General features: G+C 33.7%; 1 protein-coding gene across 1 annotated transcript in view; it reads right to left on the bottom strand.

Moving 5' to 3' along the window:
• LOC123252310 (probable ATP-dependent RNA helicase DDX60) overlaps positions 1–13839 on the bottom strand; it is a 102098-nt gene extending 88259 nt beyond the window's left edge. Inside the window, exons 1-9 of the mRNA XM_044681678.1 lie at positions 13836–13839; positions 11967–12036; positions 11501–11690; positions 10070–10411; positions 8006–8122; positions 6920–7081; positions 4218–4370; positions 2157–2298; positions 1481–1636 (exon numbers count right to left, since the gene is read on the bottom strand). Coding sequence (XP_044537613.1) covers positions 1481–1636; positions 2157–2298; positions 4218–4370; positions 6920–7081; positions 8006–8122; positions 10070–10411; positions 11501–11690; positions 11967–12036; positions 13836–13839 — 1336 coding nt within the window. The remainder of the gene's footprint in view (positions 1–1480; positions 1637–2156; positions 2299–4217; positions 4371–6919; positions 7082–8005; positions 8123–10069; positions 10412–11500; positions 11691–11966; positions 12037–13835) is intronic.
• Between the last annotated feature and the right edge of the window lie 1333 nt (positions 13840–15172).

Here is a 15172-nt window from a genome sequence, read left to right as displayed (position 1 = left end):
AGGTACAGCCAATGAAAATAGCTAAAATCTGGAGATGGAGTGTCTTGTGCAAAGAAAACCAAGGAGGCTAGTGTCATTGAATCATAGATAGAAGGGGATGTAAGAATAAGGTACACAATTATTGGAAAAGTAGGAAGGTAGCTCAATGTGAAGGGTTTTGAATACCAAACAGGATTAGATTAATCACTTAACCCCATGAGTCCTTTACTTCATCTGAAAAATGAAATGTATCAAAATTTGGTTTCTAAATGGTCTTTTTGATTCTCTGTGCAGCTTGCCACATGGTATTCTTTAAAAAACAAAACAAACAAACAAAAAAAAAAACACTTTTACCTTCCATCTAGAAGAATGTTAAGGTTTAGGCAATTGGGGTTGTGACTTGCCCAGGATCACACAGCTAGGAAGTGTATAAGGCTAGATTTGAACCTAGGGCCTTCCCTCTCTGGGCCTGGCTCTCAATCCATTGAGCCACCCAACCGCCCCTCCACACAGTATTCTTACAAATGCTTTTCAGAAACTGTCAACAAAAATTTCATGCAACTTGTAAAATTTGTTCTGCATTCACTTGGGCTCTTTCCTTACTGTTACTCCTCCCTGCCCCTAATCAGTAATAAAAGGAAATTAATATGCTTCTATATGAAAATGCACTCCGTTCTCCTGTATATTCAGATTTCTAGAAAAAAAATAAGGAAAAGGGATAGAGAAAGGGAGCAGAGAACACTGAGGCTGACTCTCTTTTCTCATCAGCCCTACCTTGATTTCATTTTTTTTCCTAATTTTATCATAATTGGGGACTATCTGTTCACATAGTTTTTGTCAATTCATTTACAAAGTGGGTTTTCTGAGATGAGGAGAATGTAATATATTTATTCTTTCTACATGACCCAGTAGATGAAACCTCAAAAAACATGTCTACACTCCTGGTAGGCTTCAACAAATCACTTATTTCCTCACAACCAGGTAACAATTCAATTCAATAAGCATTTTTTTCAGCACTTAGTGTGAAGGATTATTAAGGCTGTAGGATGGAAAGACAGAAACAATGCAGTTTATGCCCTCGAGGAACTTATATCCTACTTGGGAAATAAAATGTGTATACAGACAAATAAACATAAAATATAAGCAAAGGGAATTTGAAACAATATTGGTAGAGGAAGGGAGGACACTAAATGCCTGGGACACCAAACACCACCAGTGTGGAAAGAAGACTGCCTGAGGAGATAGAAGGAGATTTAAATATTTGTCCTACCTCCCATAGAGGTCACTACCTAGGAAATTGTGGTTGGCACAAAATAAATTGCTAAGCTTTAGGGAATTCTTTCCAATGCCTTTTTGCCACAATAATGAGATTAAGTAAACTATATTTAAAAGATTCATAAAGAGAATTAAAAACATGCCCAATTGTGATTATAAGGTTAAATGTTTTTAAAACATTTTCAGCATAAGACTATTATTTATAATTACTCTGGGGACAAGTTACCTTCAATTGGTGAATGTTTGCTTTGAAGGAAAAGTTGTTTTGTTGCTCGGAGAGGTACCGGTGGTCCTACAGGAAACTCTCTTACCAGTTGTGACACAGCATTCCACAAGTCTTTATAATCTTCCTCAATGTCTTTTCCCAAGTCCAATTGTAAACCTAGAGGATCAAATACAAATGCGAGGACATGAATGTCATTTGAAAATTTTAAAGATTGAGTGGAAATTAGAGGCTGAGAAAGAGAGAGGTAAGTGAAGACAGGAAAACAATATAAAAAAGGATTAAATGGAAAGGATAAAAAAAGAGAAAGAATACATCTTGTGGCTTTTCAATGATTAGGCTTGACCTCCTGGAAGAGGTCAGAAACTGAACTAGATCTCTTGCTCCCACCATCCATTCAATGTAGAAGTGAAGGATTATGGATACAGAATATTATATTCTATTCAACTAGAATAAACGCCCAATGTGTTGGTTGGGTTTAGCTGAACTGATTGTTTAATTTCCTTTTTTAAGCTTTCTTATAGGTGATATAGTTCACTAGATAGAGAGGAAAAATATTTGAAGATGAAATATAGCAAAATCCATAAATATAAGCAAATAAGAGTAAAGGAATGAACAAATGGAACAACTGATCCTCAAAACAGAAAGTAAAAAGAAATTCAATATATTAAGATCATACCTTGGATGCTTTCTGTTTCATAGTAGTAAGCTATATTCTTCCACAATATGTCATCATTTACATCACAAACATAAGTTAAATCCATATTCCATGTTTCTGAACTATCCAAATTCCTTAGAACAAAAAATTCACACCAACGTTTCTGAAAATGGAAAGTAAATTGTCAGCTTTTTTTTTTTAGCTCTCTTTAAAAGTAGATTAATAGAAGTATTTCTTTTTTTATGTTTTGGGCTGTGTCTGAAATTTCAACATTTATACAGAATTCCCAAGGAGTTAACTTCCTATATTAATGTAAATGAATACCTATTCTGAAACATGATTCTTAAGAGAATTGTCTGGGATCCGGAGAGGTGGATTTCCTTTTCCAGGCACAAAGCCCATTCTATATCAGAGATCAATCTTGAACCCATGTCTAGCTAACTGAGCCAGCTTTCTATCCATCATATCATAGTCACTCTCAGGATTGTATATATTCTGTGCTAAAAGAAAATATAAGTGGGATGTGAAACTTAATAAAAACTATTTGTATATCTGAAAGGAGTTGTCACAGTGTAGTGATAAGAATGGTGGCCTTATAATCAGGAGGGGCCTGAGTTTGAACCTTACCATTGATTCTTAATATTTGTCAAGCCACAGTCAAATCAGTGACCCTGTTCGAACATCATTTTCTTCCTATTTTAAAAGTGAATGGTAATAATCCTTATGGTAGTTAACTCCCAAGGTACGAGAATCAAATAGAATATGTACATATAAAAAGGTCTTTGTAAACCTTTGAGAATTATAAAAATGTCAAATATTATTGTTGAGAGAAAATATACATTCCTATAAGAATAAATGAATCAAAACACATTTATTATTTACTAGAGCAATTGTGAGACTCGGTGTCAAATGCTGGGTATGCAAATAAAAAGGCAAAAAAAAATCAGCCCTGCCCTGAAGGAGGTCATAGTTTAATGAAGAAGATATTTTAAAAAGTAATACTGTCTACAAATCTCACTCTACACTGAAGAAAGAAACTCAAAGGATTTCCATAGGATTAAAGAGTGGGCAGAGACCTTGAAGATCAATTAGCCCAACCTCCTGTTTTTATAGATAAGGAAACTGAGGCACATAGAAGTGAAATATCTTATCCTAGATCACAGAATGTATTTAAGGAAACAACCATTCCTTGCACCCTGATCTCAAATTCCAGTGCTTTTTCCAGTAACCTATGCTTTTTCCTCTCAGACAAACAGTGCAAGTGACCAGTGTCACACAGTCATGTTTTTGAAGTGAGCCTTGGTCAGGTCTCCTTAAATCCAACATAGTCTTTAATAACGACAGTGAAATTTGAAACACCTCTAATTCCTGTAAATTAATCTTTCTGCTGTTATCTTCAAGCAATTTAAGAACTAGATATCCTGCGGAAAAATCACTCCATGTAAAGGTGGTTTTGTGTGGAGAAGCTGAGGGGAGAAGGAGGTCCAGACTTGTGATTACATTGGTTTGGAACCTCCCAGGGAGGAAACTCTCTTTTCCAATGAAGACCCATGGCTCCTCTGCATCTTATAGACTTTGAGAATTTCCTTGGACAATGAGAGATTAAGTGTCTTGCCTAGAGTTGCACACTCAACATAAGAGGCAGGAACTGAGGAAGTCCTCCCGACAGTTCTTCCCTTTCTTTGTTCACTAATGCCACATGACTCTGGCACAGAGAAATGAAAACCTATCAGAACACATAAGAGTGTTACTATACTGCACAAATCCCATGGGCTCAACATCTAAGTTCTCAACTAATGACTTTCTAAGGATAGTTCATTATTACATAGTGATTAAAAGTTCGTGACGTGCATTCCTCCCTCCAACCCTGTAAGATAAATAGTACCTAGAGTAATATATTCTGGAATATTAAATCTTAGAAAAACAAAAGCAGGAAAAAATGATGTTTCCTATCCCTCTGAATAGAAAATCACTCAATCTATCATATGCCAGGGAGTTAACAATGCTCATATAAAGCTATTTTAAAGTGATTTCTAATAACTACATGTAGTTTAATAACATATCTTAAACTCTGCTATTTACCATTTTCAAGTAAGTAGAAATTGAGTTTTTCCAGGAAGAAGTGATTAATCTGGAACAAGCTCTCTGAGAAAGAGACAAATGGAGCAGAAAAGCCACACTGAGGCAATACAATCTGCACAAATCTTGAACTTCCTCCAGTGATGCCAATTGATTCTGAATTAAAAAAAAAAAAAAGATAATAAAGATTTGGTTCACTCCCTCTTTGAGATTCAGAAAGATCATAAAACTGTCATAGAACCATGATACTTATACTGCATCAATGACACTCATCTCTTTGGAAATATTGTGATGACATTTCAAATAATTCATGGCATTGGAAGGCTAGAGATAGATGGCAAAGATGGTGAATAGATGTTATAGATAATGCACATTTCAAGGCAATAATTTCTGAGCATTTCAATCTCTACATAGAAACTTTGACTTTGCATGTTCTTGCGAAGAGGATTCACCTAAGCCCAGCAAAGCTACCCCATTATTAGAAAATTCTAGAGTTCAATATAAAGAAAAACTTTCTGGCAATTAAAATGCTTATGTTTTCTAAGGTGGTGAGTGAGCTGCTTATATTTGGGTGTGTTCTTTAGCTGTATGACAAGCTATTAGGGAAATTGTTAAGAGAATGCCTACAGTGGCTAGCAAATTGGACAAGATGAGGGGTTATTGACATGGGATCCATGGAATTAGTGGGGTTTTTTTTTAGCATTTTGATAACTGTATTTAATATAATTTATTTCCACTATAATCTTTGGTATTTTTATCTTGTGTTTTTTAAAAGGAACTATTCAGAGGAAACCAAAAGCATCACCAGACTACCAAAGGGTCCAAGTCACAAAAAAATCATAAAAATATAAACCCTTGTAATAGATGATGCCTGATCTTTAATCTATTCTACATATTCAGTGATTCTTGAAGAAAAAGGCAACCTCGATAATTTCCAAAGACAAATAAAGATGAATTGAGGTAGCATCTCATGCCCATCAAATTGGCAATAAAAAATTGTAAATGGAAAAGTTCAATATTGTAAGAATTGTGGAAAAATAAGAACATTTACACACAACTGGAGAAATTGAAAATTTGTAGATTTTTAAGTTGTTGTTGTTCATACGGCAATCTGACAATACACAGTAAAAGTTACCAAAATAATCAGATCCATTAATTTAATAATTCTATGGTTTGCAAAATACCCTGATTTTTTTAATTTTAAAGATCATCTTTTGAAAGATTTTCATTATAATATGTGAACTTTCAAAAACTAAAATAAAAAAGTCTCCAGCATATTGAGGGGTTCCTGTAAAATAGTCACACAAAAATATGACCAAGGATTGGGTAAGATTAGAAATCTTGCATGAATCTCAATATATAGCAATAGACATATCTGTCAAAATATGAAAGGATTAATAAAATGAATTATATTTTCTTTGTATGCAGAAAATTAAGCAAATCTACTCACTGCCACCTCTGAGCCTGGACCTGCTAATTTCCTGCTGAAGTGTCCCCAACTAAAGCACTATGAAACAATGCTTCTAAGAGACTACATATTCCTTCTTCCTCTCTGTGAGTTGTTGGGAAATTTTGAAAAAGATAAACTATAAGTAGAATATTGCATAAAAGATCCTAAACCTAAAAATATTTTTGTTCATGAATAATATTCTAAACCATATAGTCAATGATAATTTTTAAGTAATTCTTGGGTGACAAGTACTCTGCTAAGCACTGAACATACAAATAAAGATAAGAACAGGATTGTTACCTTCGGAGGGTTCACACTGTAATGGGGGACATAGCATGCCAATAATTACATCAACACAAAATACAAAATTAGAAGGGAGTTGACCTCAGTGGGAAGGCATTAGCATCTTGGGGTGCCCAAATACACTTTATATAGAAGGTAGGATTTGAGCTGAATCTTACAGAAATCCAGGGAAACTAGGAGATAGAGTTGAATAGAGAGAGAATTCAAGACATAGAGAATGACCAATCCAGAGGTACAGGCAATGGGAGATAAATAAAGGAACACTGAGTTAGCCACTGTAGCTGAACCATGGAAATTATGGATTGTCTAGAAGTAGAAAGGTAGGGAAAAAATCCTAGAGGAAATAAGTGCCACTGAATTTTATTGAATAGGAAAGTAACATGGTCACCTATGCTTTAAGAGAATCATTTTGGTTCCTCAATGGAGAGTCATTTGGAATTAAGAGACACCTGAGTCATGGGGGATAATGAAAAAGTTTTTTTTAATAATATTCCAGAAAACAGGTAATGAGTGAACCTGTGTAAATGGAGAGATGGGTATTTACAACAAGAGATGTTGTAAAGGCAGAAACAAGATTGATCGTTGTTTGGACATATGAAGTAAGGGAGAATGAAAAGTTATATAGAACACTGTGGTTGTGAACTACAGTGAAAATGATAATGCCCTTGCTAGTGACAGGGAAGTAATTACATGAAGATGAAGAAAGTGAAAGGGGGGAGAATGATGAATTCTAGTTTTGGACATGTTCAATTTGAGGTGCATATAGTATCGATATTCAGAACATTCATTCATTTCTTTGACAAGTATTTATTAATTTATAACTAAGAAGATGCTTTTTATATCTTGAGAAATGAATGGCAATAGAGAAATTTTTAAATGAAATAATTATTAAGATAGTATAACATTTCAAAAGTGGAAAACAAAGTTGTCGAATAACAATATTAAATTCCACCTCAGATGTCTCAGCTTCTGAAGAAAAAGATTCCTTCTTTCTCTTTTCTAGGAAATGGTGATACATTTTCAAGGACAAAGAACATGATGAGACGCAGAGGACACGTCTAATATCAAATCCTTTTGGCCAGAGAGTCTGAAGTTGGTCAATACTCCAACATATCTGGAACAAAAGGAAATTATCATATTTTTAGAACAGTATTTTTGGAATAAAGTGTTTTACTTGATAGTTCTTCAAGATAAATGGTCTTCATGAAAAATTCATTGGCATTGATGCCTTATCCAAAACAAGTTATTTTTCAGATTAACTGAAGGTAATAATAATCCCCTCATTTTTCATGGTAAGTAGGAGAGAATTAAACTCCTAAGGATGTCTTTGTGAATTGTGTTACACAATAAATAGATTACTAATAGGCTACCTTTTCACCACCAAAGAAGGAACTGATAGAGTCTGAATATAGATTGAAGCACACCATTTTTCATTTTATATTCTTTGTGAGGTTTTTTTTCCCCTAATATAAGTGGTGAGTCTTCTTTCACAACATTATAAACTTAGAAATATATTTTGCATAATAGCACATGCATAACCTATATCAAGCTTGCTGTCTTGAGGAGGAGTGAGGGGAGGAATAAAGGTGGAGAACATGGATTACAAAGTGTTAGAAAATGATTATTAAAAATTCTGCCTATATGTAGTCAGGAAAAATATTTTTAAAAGACTAAAAACAACAACATTTTCTCTTCTCCATACTAAACATCCCATACCCCCTCAACCAATCTTTGCATGATATAAACATGAGAGCTTTCACCAAAATAAATCAATTAATTTATTATCGAAAATGTTCAGATTATTTTTATGTCTAGATATACTTCCCCATATTCTAATTGTAAATTTAATTTTTAAACCTATCTAGGACTTTAATTTATGTCTATTAAACTTTATCTTAATGCATTTGACTCACTTGTTCTACAGATACAGTTTGTTTTTTTTTTATTACATCTTGACTCCAGTTAAACAGAAAACATCCAGGCTCCTATAATTTTTTTTCAAATTCTTTCACATTTTTAACCAAAGTAGTTCCAGTACCTCTTTTTCCAGGTGATTGCAGTTTAATTGGTCAAACAACGGTGTCAGTGCCACAGCTTTGGATGCTTTCATATGTTCGATCAAGGTTTGATAAACACTCTCTATTTTCTCTTTATTCTACAAAAGAAAAGATCATATGGATGATTATTTTAATTTAACACATAACCACCCATTTAGTTCAATTCAAGTCTTCCATTATGATACATGATAAACAGTCTTAAATGTTTCTAATTACAATAAAACAATGATCTAAGTGTGGCTATTATTTCCTCCACTTGTACATATCACAAGTCATCCATACCTTCACATAATATATCATTCCTTCCATGTCCTCCCTAAAGGATCTACCGAATATACATGACGTCTTCATCTAGGTCACTTTTTATTGTATGAGTTCCAGTAAACTCTCTAAATGGCTATTTGTGAAAATGAGTAGCCCCTTACTCTTATTCTTTGATTGACTCAGATCTCTTTTCTATTACGTATTCCCTAGAATATTACTCCTATTTATTTTATTATATTACATTATATATATGAATATATTACACATAATCATTGGAAATAGGCTGCTTAATTCATAATTATCACTGAATGTCTACTTATAATAAAAAAAATATTTGTGACCCTAAAGAATTTAGGATCTTCAGAAGTATTAAATAATATTCCAAATGCATTCTGAACCTATCTACTATTTAATCCTGAATCTGGTTCATACACAGTGTCCTTCCTCTATATGTGTATGGATGTTCAAACTTAATAAATTGGCCATCAAACAATATAAAGTAGGATAACCCTGCTTGATCCCATTTGCATTGCTAGACCAATTTGCTTTGCTTAAGCAGATCTCTTTAAAGATTTGGCAGGCATCTAGGTGGCCTTCTGGATAGAATGCTAGGCTATCTTCCTGAGTTCAAATCTGACCTTAGACACATTGGCTATGTGACTCCCATCAAGGCACTCAACTGTCTTTGCCCCAGTTCCTCATATGTAAAATGAGATGGAGAAGGAAATGTCAAACTATTCCAGTATCTTTGCCAAGAAAACCCTCAATGAGATCCCAAAGAGTTGAATATGACTAAAATGACTAAACAACAATAGATAATGTTTGGCAGGCCTGTTTTATGACTTAAATGATGGTGACAATCAGAGAGTTGTCATACATTTATCTTTACTGTATCTATCAAAGAATCTTGCATGGAAAATACATTCCAAGTCTTTTTTTTTAACTCCCCCCGCCCCAGTTAAGTAGTATTCATGTTATCTCCCTCCAATTGAAAACAAACAAAAGAACCTATTTTAACAAATATACATAGTCAAGGCCATCTCTTTAAATATCAGTCCTATAGAAATGGCAAACACATTACAATTATGATCTCATGTGATGCTCACAATAGACCTGGGTGAGAGATACAAATATATAGAAGAAAATTTCTCTGTTTTACATGTAAGGAAATTGAGAAAAACAGAGGTCAAATGATTTGCCTGGAATCACACTACTATTGCATGTCTGAGACCAGATTTAGAACTCAGATCTCCTTGACTCCAGTCCTATATCTAGCCACTAAGCCATTAGATTTTCCAGGCTATCAAGGGCTCTTTTGCTTATTTAACACTGAGCAGTAACAGAAGCTCAAAGTTCAAAATACCTTTCTGACCAATGATTTTCTTATATATGTTTTCATTTACTGTCTGAGTACATAATATTATTTCCATAGAATGAGTTGAGAATTATAAAAATATTGAGAACCCTAGGAGAAAATGTTTCTAAATATTTTTCTAAAAACTAAATAATTTTTTAAAAATATATACAATATTGATGAACAATCTTGGTTCCAGAAACGTAAAATGAGGAAATCAACTTTCCTTCTCTCAAAATAAAATATTCCTCTCTCATAATAAACTACAGGTAAGGAATGTTCAATGAACTGTTATATGCAGTCACACTGACAAGTTACTTATGCTTAACTGTTTGTAGCAAGGAAAGTTTCAATGACACTAGTGGAAATTGATTGTGGGGCAAAAAAAAAAACACATAAATAAAATATGTTTTTTTAAAAAGCTTACCTCCTTGAAAAAATGCTGGCCAGTATACCTACTTTGCATAAAGTATGCATAAACTCTAAGAATATCTAATTCCTGCCCTGAAGTCAGTGCAATATTAACTCTCTTGGACCAGGAATGTAGAATATAAAAATGGAAAAGATGTGTTTGAAGATCAGTCATTCCTTCATCTGAAACTAAAAAGAAATATGGGCAGTTTTCTCCCAAGAAACAATTCCATTCTTCTGAAAAGCATCCTGAAAATCCAGTTTTAATATTAATAGCAGTATTTTTCTGAAGGTGGAGAATCAGTGCAGTTCTTAATGAAAGAAGCTTGGGCATTTCAAAATATGAGTGCTCGAAATCCTGAAAGAACAAAATGAAAAAAACTTGTGTCATAATATTGGCATTGCCATGTTAGCTTACCCAATTAATATATGGCATTTCAAAGTGGAAGCCATTTGAGAACAGAGATTAAATTGTTATTTGTTTTTCTTTGTATCTCTTGCCCTCTCATATCTTGGACATACATGCTTGAAATACTTTTGAGTTGGATTAGTTTAAACTGAACTGAACTGAATTGGACACCAGTCAATCAATCAATTAATATTTATTAAAATCTATTATGTTCCAGGCTCTATCTCTAACCCTAGAGATACATATGCTCCCTATCCTCAGAATCTTAAAGTCTAATAGGAGAAGATGATAATAAGGGCAAGAATACTGAAAGGGAGTAAAGGGTGGGGGAGATTGAGAGGTGGGACGAATGTGATAGGGAGAAAGTCAAAATCAATCCCAACATGAATCCATTGGCTTGCTCTTTTTCATGGTCATGACCTGTGCCTTTAACTCATATAAATCTCATAAATATGTACGATTTGTCATATTTTAATATTAATTCTAATTTCATTTTTCTGCTTCCAATTAGATATCAATTTCTCTGTGTGTATCTCCCACTTTACCTCCCTAAAAGGCTTATCTTTTTTCTCTCCCTTCTTTCCCAAGAAACCCACAGTAGCCAAAGGTCAGAATTGGGAATCAGAAGTTGTGAAATAGATCAGAGCAAAGATTAGGGTTAGTGAAAAAGAGCTCTTTCAGGTCCTTTTATCCACCCATCTCTAGCCTGTCACACATTCTCAACAATATTTTTGTTCATCGTACTTATTGTTGATAGGATCCTAGATTTAAAGCTAAGATAACCTGGTCTGGCCCCCTATTTTATAGTTGGGGAACCTGAGGCCGGAGACAGTTTAGCAAGCTGTATAATTTCAAATGGGAAATAAGTGGCAGATGCAGGCTAGAAACAGAGAGGCTGAGTTCAAATTCAGCATTCTTTCATCACATCACATTATTATCTAAACTGTTCATATACAGGGAAAATGTAGCGCTTTCTAAGTCATAGTAATTCAATGCACCATCAGTAATATCTGTATTTTTAAAGGATTCAAATGTTACCTTGAAAAAAACAAGAATAAATTGGCCTCCTTTATTGGTCAAATCCAAAAGATAACGTTCAACTAAGTAGAAAAGGTGGAGATTTTGTCCTGGCTTCAATTTTTGGTCATGTAGGCAGGTGATAAATAAGGAATCCCCATCAATCAGGAAGAGTTCAGATTCAACAAAATCATTGAGTAAACTCAAATACCTGAAATAAAGATTACAAATAATATTCATGGATTAAACCATTATTCAGGCAAGGTTTCTTTATTCCTCGGTTCGTGATGCTATTATGGAACTCAGGATGTTTGTACCATAGGAGCTATGATGGCGTCATCCTAAAAGGATGCCTACCACCACCAAACTTCTCTAAAAAGACTATCAGCACAGTCACATGCACATCTCCTCAAAGTAGTTTAGAAACAGCCAGAATGCCAAACTTCTCATTTAAATGCCCCGATTCCTTTCCTCCAATAACACTTACTTGGATTTTGCTATTTCATTTAAAATCAGCTCTGACATATCCTCCAAAAACGACATGCAGTCTTTTCGCTCTAAAAAAGAGACAAGCACAAGTTATTGACAATACCCTAAATTTTTGAGATGCATTGTGTCTGCTGTAAGTGGGCAAATGAGAAAAGGAAATGAAGCTTCTGTGAGGATAAGAGCAAAGCCATTAAAATAAATAATGTCTCCATTGCCCAACCATATCTGAAAAATATTCTATGTCTAATAATATTTATTGAATTTGATTAAATAAATTATAATTTTATTAGACTTTTAGTATTTTATAAAAGTGATTACTGATTGCAAAATAAAGGAAGATGATAAGAATGAAAAGAAGACATAAAAAAGGCAGCTAAAATAGATAGAACAATGAACTTGTTATTATGACAAATGGAGTTCTAGTGCTGGTGGCTAAGTCATTTAAAACCACTTAGTCTCAAGTGTAAAAAGTTTCATTTGTAAAATGAGGATAATAATAAAAACTACCCCATTGGGGAGTTGTAGTGATCAAATAACATAGAACATAAAATATTTTACAAACCTTATAGCACTATCATAATATTACCTATTATTGTTCAAAAAGCTTTTAGGGATGAGGATCAGTTGAAGGACCTGGGATCTTTTGACTAAGGAAATAGTTATTTTAGCCAATTAATGACAATAATATTATTATCACATCATATATAATTATAGCATTTCTAATAATCATAACATGATAAATAATAAGTAATTATATAATAAATAAATTATATATTGGAATATTATTATCATATTATCAAAGCATCTATATACTGCTTTAAGATTTACAAAGTATTTTATTGGCATTATCTCATTTGAAACTCACAACAACACTGTAAGGTTGGTAACAATTATTATTCCCATTTTATAGAGGAGGAAACAAAGCCTATAAGATGTTAAGCAATTTCCCCAGGATTTCATACTTAGTAAATGTCTGAAACAGGATTTGAACTCAGATCTATTATATGTATAGTTGTTTTATATACTTTGATGTGCTGATAAATATTTAACAAATAGCTCTTTGGGGGAAAGAAAACACATGACATACTTCACAGTTTTAATTTTAATATGCATTCTGAAAATTTTCTCCATTATTTTATTAACTCTACATAATCAATAAAACAAAAAAACAAGGTCTGATTTATAGCATTTTCTGATTTCTAAGGTATAAATGTTCATGCTAAAAAAATTTAACAACAAGGCTCTCATTTTTATAAAGCTTTAATGTTTACAAAGATCACATATAATAACTACTTTTCTCTTCACAATAACCTCTGAGGTGAGTAATACAGTTATCCCAGTTTTAGAAATGAAGAAAGAAATCAAGCCTCTTAAAAGGTAAAATGATTTTCTCCAGGTCACATAGCTCATCTCAGAGTCAGGGTTCAGACACAGGTCTCTGATCATTCCCAGATGCACCTTTTCTACCATACCATGTTGTCTCTTTTTTAATATAAGAGGGAAAGAATTTCCACTAATAAAAGCTGCTCACAAGTAGAATGATATAAGTTGAAAGATAGAAGAAAATGAAAGGGAAGCTTGTTTCAGTTACAGCTTTATACACTCTGATACATGCCATAAGTACTTCAGAGATAATTTTACCCTACTTCCCCATTTTAGATATAGGTCAACTGAGGATAAGGGATATTCAATGACTTCCCCAAGGTCACATAGGTAGTAAGTGCCAAAGAAAGAATTTGAACTCCAATCTTCTGACTCCAGAGCCAGCATGCTTTCCCTAGAGCCATATTGCCCCCCATAACTGATTTGCCGACCTCTGAAGGTCTTTTCAACTAGGAGATATATTTTGCGAAGTTTGATAAATTACCCATTGTCGTTTCCATTGTGAGGAGCCAGATTATCTATAAAGTCTGCAAACTCCTTCAGAACCTCAAAAAAAAGTTGTTGTACATGGAAGTCCTGAAACATAAAGGAGAGATATAAAGAAACTATTATTATTTCAAGATTTACCAATTATTTTCCTTACAACAACTTTATCCCATCTTCCTTCTTCCTCCCTGCTTTTAAGAACCTTCTCATCTTTTGAGGCTCAACTCTTGCCCCAGGTAAAAGTGTTCCGTCTCGTCCAATAATCCTAAAATGATTTTATTTCTTATAGTTCCTGATAACCAAAGTGAAGCAGAGGAGTAGGTCATGAGAACTGGGTGGACTGAGGAATTGGAAAGTTAGGGAAATTGGGGGAACAGCATTATGTATGTTGATATTCCCTGGTATGAGGGTAGGAATGAAGGTGGAGTAATAGAGTGAGTCAGCTACTGAAATCATTGAGGAAGGAAGGAGAATGTTCTTGGGGCTTGATAAATAATGGTCATCAAGATCTGGATCTCATAATAAATTGGAATAGCGGGAACTTAACAGAAATTGCTGACTAATGACTAATGATAGCAGAGAGGAGTCTGCATTTGGTGATAGAGAATTACAATTTGTCCTGTTACAATCAGCCAGTCAAGAAATCTGCATGAAAATATAACTTTCATTGTGAAAGTTGGTCAAGGATGCAGGGTCAACTGAAAAGAGCAGGATCTGAGTTAGAACCAAAGGGGGAAAAGATTTAAGATGAAATCAAGTTCTCATTATCCTTATTTTTGTAGCTGAGTAAAAAGAGACTGAATAATATATTTTAGTATGATCTGACATTCAACCCTTTTGTCCCTCGGTTCTTTCCCGGAACATCAATGCCATTCTGACCATCCTCTCCTCCTTTACCAGTTTTGACCTCTCAGTGAATTAGTTCAATTATTTGATATTTTTTGCTATCTCATTCCAGGACTTACATCTTACAAAACTGTAGCACTGGACTATTTCTATTCTCTACCTTATTCCTAGTAGCTGATTGGGCCTGGGAAAAATCACTCAACTATTCTGACTAGATCCTCTGAAATTCATCTTATCTAAACTCATCTAGGCCTTCATTTAAAAAAAGCAAACCTGTAATTCTTCCCTAAATTACTTTCTATTGCATTCATCATAATGACTCTTTCAAATCTTTTCATTCCTCAAGGCTAAGTCAAATCTTTAAGGCCTGTATAATAACTAATAATAATTACTATCACTTATAGAGCATCTACTTGATGCCAAGCACTATGCTAAATGATTTACAAATATTATCCCATTTGACTTTCAGAATAAATATGGAAGGTAGGT

The sequence above is a fragment of the Gracilinanus agilis genome, chromosome 6, assembly GCF_016433145.1.
Source record: "Gracilinanus agilis isolate LMUSP501 chromosome 6, AgileGrace, whole genome shotgun sequence".
Taxonomy (NCBI): Eukaryota; Metazoa; Chordata; class Mammalia; order Didelphimorphia; family Didelphidae; genus Gracilinanus; species Gracilinanus agilis.
The sequence above is the reverse complement of the archived record's forward strand: the minus strand, read 5'-3'. Positions and strand labels throughout refer to the sequence as shown.